The sequence below is a fragment of the Gossypium arboreum genome, chromosome 4, assembly GCF_025698485.1.
Source record: "Gossypium arboreum isolate Shixiya-1 chromosome 4, ASM2569848v2, whole genome shotgun sequence".
Lineage (NCBI taxonomy): Eukaryota > Viridiplantae > Streptophyta > Magnoliopsida > Malvales > Malvaceae > Gossypium > Gossypium arboreum.
Genome location: NC_069073.1, coordinates 117,120,155 through 117,129,683, shown reverse-complemented (window position 1 = coordinate 117,129,683; position 9,529 = coordinate 117,120,155). Strand labels below are relative to the sequence as shown.

General features: G+C 31.7%; 1 protein-coding gene across 1 annotated transcript; it reads right to left on the bottom strand.

Annotated features, from left to right (window-relative positions):
- Nucleotides 1-5,240: 5,240 nt before the first annotated feature.
- LOC108459610 (vacuolar iron transporter homolog 2-like) lies at nt 5,241-6,221 on the bottom strand. Its single transcript, XM_017759012.2, has one exon. It carries the CDS (start codon nt 6,215-6,217, stop codon nt 5,453-5,455), a length of 765 nt encoding a protein of 254 aa, XP_017614501.2. The 5' UTR covers nt 6,218-6,221; the 3' UTR covers nt 5,241-5,452.
- Between the last annotated feature and the right edge of the window lie 3,308 nt (nt 6,222-9,529).

Below are 9,529 nucleotides of genomic sequence, written 5' to 3'. Positions count from 1 at the left end.
TATACAGAAAAAATCTGCAATGGTGTGAGTGGATTCACAATGAATAGGTAGGCCATTACATAATAAACAAAAGAGTGTGGAAGGCACACGTTCCATTATTTAATGTATATATTCCCATCAGTTTTTGGTACATTTCTTAATAATTAAAAATATTTGCATGAATCAACGCCTGTAATTAACTCAGAAAGGTATAAATTTGTAAAGATGGCAGGTAGTGGAAGGTCTTGTGATGTCTGACTTAGAAAGCATTGATGAGAGTTTAAGAGATCACTTGTAAAGGGAGGATATATTAAGAAAGTGCAATTTTTACACGAAAGTGGGAGATTATACTTAAGAAGAAGAAGAAAAGCCTAAAAAACCTAATAAGTTTCTTTGGTTCATGTTTTTTAGGGTCCAATGAGAACAGCATGGTCATACCGTTCCACATGATATATGTTTTTATTTGTTGGAACAATGTAACTTGAGCCATGGGGAATTCTCAAAACTAAAAGGTGAGCGTTTTCCGATAAATAAAAGCATATATCATGTTGACAAAAATCGTCCAACGCTACATGATCGGAAAACGCCCACTGACCTAATCCCTCCACGTTCGATCATGGATCTCTAATTCCCCCTCCCCCCAGCCTCCACCTGAAGCCGTAACTTTGAACACCCTAAACCCCTTTGCAGACGCAAGTTTGAAAACCAGATTGCTTGCTAGATGTGGTCCACAAGTTTGAAAGCTTTGATTATGGCTATTTATAAAGACAAAGCCACACGCATTTGCCTGCTGAGTTGAGTGCATATACGTGTTAGTGGGACAATTAAACTTGTATGAACCTGTAATGGAAATGCTATGCTATGCTTTGCTTTCCCAAAATCCAGCAGCAATTTTCTATCTGATGCAGTACCTTCTGATAATGCCCATATTGATGTTTTGCTTAAGAGAATTATATGAGTTGATTTCTTCAAGTATTTTATTATTCTTATTTGTACATTTGGATTTGTTTCTTTCCTGTAAATAGAAATTTATTGTCAGTGTTAGAAAAAGTAATATCAATGGTTTTCAGCCTTAATTTGAATCGTGAACCTTATGTTTCCTTAGTTTTATGAAAATAGCATGAGTTTTTAGATTTCACAAGTAAGGTTAAGAGATTTATTATGGTAAAATATTAAAAAATAAATATTTTTTAAAAAAAGACACTTGTCAAATTTTTAAGTTACTTGTGGAATAAAAAAATGTACATTGCCAGATTATCTTTGTAACGACTCAATTTTAATCGGTGTAAAAAATTACAATTTCGAAACTCAATTTTGTAAATTTAGTATGTGGAATTATGAATAGAAGGAATTACATATTTAGTATGAAAATGTATTACTGGACATTCGAGTAATTAAATCGAAAAAATTGTTAACTATAGTACAAGGATTAAATTGAAAAAATGTGATCGTTATTGAAATTTAATTTAGAAAAGGTATGAGGGCTTAACTAGCATTACACGGGGGATTTAATGGTTATTTAACCATTTTCATTCATGAGATAACATGTGAGAATCATCCAAACCGTTCATCTTCACCATGTTTAATAAATTAAAATCATGGCCATTCAGGTAGTTAATTAAACATGATTAAATTCGCTAATTACACACACAAAGTGAGGCAGAGACAACAAAGTAGTCATCTTTTTCTTTTTCTTCATCTTTGTGCCGTCCATAGCTTGGAAGAAAAGGGGGGGGGGGGGGATTTTTTAGTTTCCTTAGCTCAATCGATCCAAAAATTCATAAGGCATACATGTCTTCCTTTTGAATTTTTTATAGAATTATGATTAATTGAGTTTGATTAAGCAAACCCATATGTTAAAATTATTAATTATCAAGTCTATGTAAAATTGCCTTTAAAGGATTTTTGTGAGGTTAAGTTTGATAGTTATAGATTTATGAATTACGAGGTTAGATTATATTAGAAAGTGGTAAAAAATGTTGGATTTAATTAGAAATTCAACTAAGTTTGTTAGTTAGTTTTATAACTAAATTTAATAGTTTGAAATCTGTTAGAAAATTTTGCTATAGATTGAAAGTACGAGGTCCCTAGTAAATAAATATGAAATTAGATTTTGATTTGACATTAAATATCGAAAGATACAAGCATTTCGGATATTAGGGCTTATAGGGACTAAAATAAATAAAATGTAATTTACGTAGCTAAAGGTGACGTCGGGACGTCGCAGGATAATGGAAAGGCAAAGGCTTTAGATGAGTAGCCTATCCCAGTGCGTGCTTTGCCTTAGATGAGTAGCCTATCCCGATGCATGCTTCCATGATTTGATTTCAATTTATAGCTTGATGTGTTAATTGATTAAAGTAATGTTTAAATGCTTGTCTCATGATAGGTGAGTATACTTTTACTATGTTTAACTTAATTATGCATTGATTTATTTTGTTTTCAAATCATGTTAGTACCACTGAGCCCTATTGCTTAGCACACGATTTTGTTTATTTTCATACAAAAGTATCGTTAGAACTCGAGGACTTGAGAAGTACAACAACATCTAGGACTCAATTCTCAGCTCAACAAAGTTTGTATAACTTTTAATATGTTTTATAGCAAGTTGGCATGTACCAAGTGTCATAGATTAGTCTTTGAGCTTATTTTGATGTTTTGGTACTTATCATGTTAAAGAGTTGTAATTTGAATGCAATCATATATGTATGGTGATGTGTATATGTGTTACACTAGGGATATGATGATATGTATGCCTAATTTTCCATGTTTATAATATGTCTAAGATATTGTTTGTTTGCAAAGTAAGTGAATTTGATGCACGATATTAGTAAGGTTTTGTACATGTTTGTGAACATGTGATTCAAGGTGCTAAATATGCTTGAAATGATGTTTAAAATTTGTTTATAGTGTTCCATAATGTGTTTAAATGAATTAGTATTGTTTTGGATCAGACTAGGTTAGTTCTGGGGTCATTTTTGGGTCCTGACAAACTTTTATTAGTACAAGTGGTCAAATGTATCAGTACAAATAAGTTAATAGCAAGAAATGAACAGTAGCAGGAGTTTCTACTGGTATACTTCCACCGATACAAGTATATCAAAACAGGGTCCCTTCCCTCTTTTGACTTGTTTTGACCTTTGTAGATCCAAACTTTATCCCGAACACCTAAAACTCATTTAAAAATGATTATAAGTAATTAAAAGGACTTGTAAATGTTTATAAACAATATAAATGTTTTGTATAATATGGTAAAATACATGATGTTTGTGTTGATTTTGAATGAAAAGCTAATTCTAGTTATTTTGGCAACGAATGTGGTATCCCATATTCAGACCCAATGATCTGGTCAGGTGTGGAGTGCTAAAATCTTTCCCTTTTGATGGGAAAATTGATTGTAATTAATCTTTATTGTAACAAACCTTAAACAATTATATATTGAAAGGCTTGTGTAGGTAAAAGAGTGTGGAGAATTTTTATTATGTTATTTAGAACTTGTTTTCAAATTGCATTTTGTAAGTAAACAAGTAAGTCACTTTGGTTTACAAACTAAGTTTTTAGGAAGAAAACTTAGAAGATAGTGATCTAGATCTTAAGTGAAAAAAAGAGTTTACTAATCTAGTGAGTGTTAGAACTTATAATCGTTTATTGTATGATGTGTTAAGATAATTGATTATCTTTTTGGATAAGGCCCGCAAAGGTAGAGAAACCAAACTTCATAAGCATATCGTTATGTTTATCTTTATTATTCATTAGTATCTAAAACAATTGGTATTACTTTTAGCATTGCTACAATTTTCTTAAAAATATAATTCTAAGTTCTATCAAATTAAGTTTTTGTTTTGTTATTTTTATTTTTATTTTTATTTTAAGGGAAACAAAAATTATATCTCAATAACCTTAGCTAGAAGTTGAATTGTTTATGAATCGGACCCTAACAAAATTTTAGGTCCAATTGATAGGCCGGGTTTGGCCCATTCCGAAAAATGTGCTTAAATTTTTATCTAAGCCCGACCTAGATTATATATGTTAAACCCGGGCTCATATTGACCTAGTCAATATTAAAGCCTATAGTATTGATATAATAGGGAATGCATCGATAGTTGCTATGAATTATTGACACCTTGGGGAGGGTATCAATACTCAGGCAATTTTTCTTTAATTTTCAAAACATTGAACCTTAAAACGGTATTGATATCAGGTAGGGTCTTGATACTTTGTTAAGGGTATCGATACTTTCAGGTCAAGCCAAGGTTGAAAAGCTCTTACCTAAGGCCCAAACCATTTAAAAAATGTGTCTAATTTTTTGTCCAAACTCTTTTTCAAACTTATATTTTTACCTAAAACCTTCCACTTTTCGATCTTCGGATCGGACCACAACTCTAGTTAGCGGTTTGTAACCTTACTTACAAGAGAAAACCGGGATAAAATAGGATTCATTTGTCTTGGGATAAATAGGCAAAAAAAAACATAAATATAAATATAAAATCTTATTAAAAGTGATAATATCATATAAGCAAACCGGATATTAGAACACAAGGAGGAAGTTGAAAAAGTCACGCCTTAACCCCGAGCATTGAGTGAAAGGGGATGAGGAATCTTAATTTTGGAAAAAAAGACGAGATGCTTAGGGCCTCGTGTAAAAACGAGAGATGAATGAAATGGTTGACAACTCTGTTTTGAAAAAAATAATGGGGAAGTTCGAGGAAGCGTCACATGGATAAGGTAAGGTCGAAGGAAGCGTGAGGACTTCGTATGAATGGATATGGAAAGAAACAAGCGGAAACTGAGGGTTGAGGAGAGAGGTGGGGGAGCTAAGAGTTCTGTGTTGGAAAACAATAAGAGAAGCCTAAGTGGGCCATATGTTAGGTTGAGTGCAAAAAGGAGATGAGCAAGAGGGACGGGAGCCGTATTTTGGAAAAAATCGTTGGCGTCACACATTAGCAATAAAGGATGTGAAAGACTTGGGGATGCATGAAGGACGAAAGAGAGAATGGCAGAAAGGTTCTATTTGTGAAAGAAGGGTGAAGCTTGAGAGCACCAAATGTTGGGTGAAAGGAGGGTTTGGGTTGTGACAGGGATGAGGATAGGCCTTGCCCCCCTCAACTAGTAAATTAGCTATATAATTCCTTTAAATTTTATAAAATTATTATTTTATGCTGGGGCAACAACACTATTTTAAAGAGAGAGAATCTTATGGTGGCTGCATGGATAGTCTAGGGTTTGAGGAGTTAATCTAAATAGTTTGAACATCCTTGAAATCTTTCTAAATTATCTTTTAGATTAGCAACATGTGGCACTTGGAACGTTATTAATAAACTTTCCCCTACATATCACAATTGTCACCAGTTGAGAAATTCATACACAGCTCAGAGAAAGAAGTCTAATGCCTACTAAATTCATGAAACTAGCCATGAATCATGTCTAAGAGAAGAAACAATTTATTGCCAAGCAAAAGCAAAGTAAATTCAAATCAAATTTGCATCCCATGATCGATTCCAATCAACTTGGTGAGCCCAAAGGTAGTACCCATCGCCATCCATCCACCAACAAGCACCCTAGCACTAGATTTCACCACCGGAGTTCCTCCAAGCAAAGCACCCACCACTCCAAAAGCAACCAAAGCCACACTAGCCACCACAAAAACCACCGCCATCCTCACCTTAGGTTGCTTTATAAAAGCAGCAGCCAATAGGGGAAGCACCGCACCAACTGCAAAAGCCAAAGCCGATGCCACAGCAGCCTGTCCAGGATTCGGCAGTTTTTCATCATTTTCATCACTCTCTAATGATCTTTCTCGCTTCTCTCTTTTCATTTGAGATATCTCTACATCCCTTTGGGTGCATACAGATACGAACTCTCCAATGGCCATGCTACAAGCACCGGCAACCAATCCTGCAAAACCGGCAACCATCACAGCTTTGATGTCATTTTTAACTGAGGCGACACCCATCATTAGTGACGCAACGGAAACCAATCCATCGTTAGCTCCCAAAACAGCAGCTCGAAGCCATTGTCCTCTTTGAGAGTAATCGAATTCATCAACAGCAGGCTCTTGAATCTTGTTTTCTTCGATGTCAATGACTTGTATGGGTAATATCTCAACGTTGTTAAGCGATGAAAGTTGAAGAGTTTGAGAGGCAGCCATGATGAACAAAAAACAAGAATATACAAATAATTCTAGTAATCTATGAGATTGGAAGGCTTGTGGAGGACACACGCCTTTAAAGGAGAACATTTAAAGAGAAAAATCAGCAATGATGTCACTACCCATGTGTTGGCAATGAATACGATGGCCACTAGCTCATAGATAAAAAAAGAGTGTGGAAGGCACACGCTATAATAGTTAATGTATATATTCCCATCAGTTTTTAGTTCATTTCTTAAACAATTGGATTCCAGTATTACACCCAAATCTAGAAAGTTTAGAGCATAAGTGAAACCACTATCTATCAGTTCTCTTATTTATTTTCAATAAACTCGTTATAAATTTTTATTATATTTGTTCTATTTAATATAATATTTAAAATTATTTTTAATTTATAAATAGAATAATAATACGTTTCAGCGCACTTAAACTTACGTCTTCCATCATTGACAACAATGTCTATATCAATGAAACTAAAACTCAACCAACTAATTTTAGTTTATATAGAAAGTGTATAGCAAACAAAATTATAGTTGTAAGTTAAGTTGTACTAAAGTTCAACAAAAAACAGGTTGTTGAGTAAAGAACTTATTCATTTTGGCTTTTCACGTTAAATTAGTTTCTTGATTTAAATTTGCTATTCAAAAATCAGGTCGGATGTTAAATCGTAAATTTGTCTCTTATTTATATATATATATATATATATATATATATATATACTTATAAATATGGTTTAAATTTTTGTTTCATTAATAGTAATTGTAAATAAATAATATATTACACATAGTACAAACGATAATTAAAATATTATAAATTGATGCATAAATGTAATTGTTTACAAATCAAAATTAAATAAAGGAGAAAGAAAAATTAACAATAACCGCAACACTGAAAAGATTCAAAAACAAACCAGGAATGTGTTACTTTGATCAATTACCGATAATTGCATCCTAACCTGCCATCATTAAACCAACTAACTTGACAACGAATCCCGATCAACCAAGAAACCATTGCTAAAATCCTCAAGGCCCATCGTATCAATGATACAAGTAAAGCTAAATCTCAAATGGTCTATCACCTTCATCATCATCAAGGTGTTCGATAGATCTAGTGAGGCTCTTCGAGAATGGTTCCCAACAAATCAAGTGACACTCTTACCTCGACAAATCTCATACATACGTTAGAACACAACTAAAAACAAATATGATTTCTATATTTAATTTAAAATTTACCAATTAAATTTTATATTCTTATTAGGATAAATACACAATTCAATACTTGAACTTAGCTTCAAGTTTCACTCGAACTTGGCTTTAAAGTTCAATTTAGTACTTAAATTAGATACATGAACTTTGCTTCTTGGTTCTAATTGGTATGTGAATTTAAGTTTTTTGTCAATACTAATTCTTACTATAATAACTTGTTTGAACCAAATTGAACTATGAAGCTAAGTTCAGTTATTGGACAAAAAAAAACGTTAAACATTAATTTTGAATCTTAAAATCAAATTTAGATATCAAAATATAAATATTAATAACAATATTATTATTATTATCAAAAACAGTAATAATATTACCAACAATAATAATAATTTTGAGTTGTAAGTCATTCGTTGTTGGTGGTGTTGTTTATCTTAAATTTAATTGAAGTGCTAGAATGCATAAAACAATGGACTGCTGACATAGAAATAACTTATAAGTGCAATATCCCAGACGAAAGAGGGCAAATAGATCACATCTAATGTATAGTATATTATTCTAACTGTGCAGTCCACAATCCACACACGACACACCTCCTTATTGGCTAAAATAATTAAACAAAAGCTTGCATTTCATTCACCCTTTTAAGACCTTCCCCAGACAAGTTTTATTCCATTTTCTTGTTGGTTTTATTGATAGAATTGAATCTTTTACATTGATTTGTAGATGTGATGTTTCTGAGTTTTTTTTGGTATTTTCAATTGCATGATATTAGTATACTTTATTTTTAATTAAGTTTGGCTCGACTCAAAATATGAGTCTAAAATTTTGTCCAAATCTGTCTATATTTCTAAAATATTAACCCAAGCTCATTTTAGGCTTGCCTATATTATTTTAATTATTTTTAAAAAATATTTATTTTATTTTATTTTAATATTTAATAATTTATTTATTAAAGTTTTTATATATTCATATTAACATTATTAATATAGGTTTAATTTTTTTAATGTGTTCTAAATTAGATAGTATATAAAAATAACATAATATAAAGTATTATAAATTTAAAAATAGGTCGAGTTAGGTCGAGATTGGGCCTTAAATATTCAAACCCAAGCTCGACCTATATTTTAAACGGGCCTAATTTTTTACCCAAACCCATTTTTCGAGTTCGATATTTTTACCCAAACTCTCCCAAATTTCAGACTAGCCTTCAAGTCTGGGCGAATAGCCTAACTCACGAAACAAATCTAGTTAAAGGTGAGTATTTGATTTAAGTTGAATTAAATGATTTTTTTTAATTAATCTAGTTGATAAATTTATTCAAATTAATATATGTACCCGGTAAATTTTAACATGACTCGAGAGTTCAATTGAATATCATAAATCACTAATAACACGAGATACTTTCTTTTAAGTGAAAAGGTATTTATCAACTTACCGTATACCAACACTTACTTTTACTACTGATCAAATTCTGTCACTATAAGTTTAATGATGGATTACTTACCTGTCAATATAATCAAGCTTATACCAACACATTTTGTTGTTGTTAGTAGAAGACTAGCTATATTGACGAGTCAATTTATTCGCTAGTATAAGTTTTATATATACCGACGGTTTTATTTGTACCGTAGGTATAGATGAATTCTAAAACATCAATTACACTCTTTTAGGTTTTTTATCTTCATTTTTTAATTTAAAATTATTTTTAAAATAAAACACCCTACACCCACTAAATCCTATTTTTAATAAAATTAATTTTTAAAATATAAATCTCTATTTGAATTGACTAATGAAAATCGTAAACCTAATAATGATAATTATAATGATGAAATTTTGAAATATATATAATGGTTCAAAAGATCAATGGTTACTAATATAGGTGATTCCTGCAAATAATTGAACACCTTATAAAATCTAATCACAATGACATTTATTTGCTCAAACCCTCCACCCCTTCATAATTAATAAAGGTATAAGCTTTTTGTTGAAACCCTTTTTTTGAAAAAAAAGGGATCGACTTTAATTTTGAAAGTGAAAACGAAAAACGGAAGTTGCCACCGATCTTTATTGGGTGTGATCGAATCACCCTTGTTTTAATAAAACATTTTAGTTTACTAACACAACATTTTCGGTCTACGAAACTTGAGAGAATGGGTTCAGAAGTCGGTTACGTACGAGGAAGGGTTAGCACCCTCGTCAC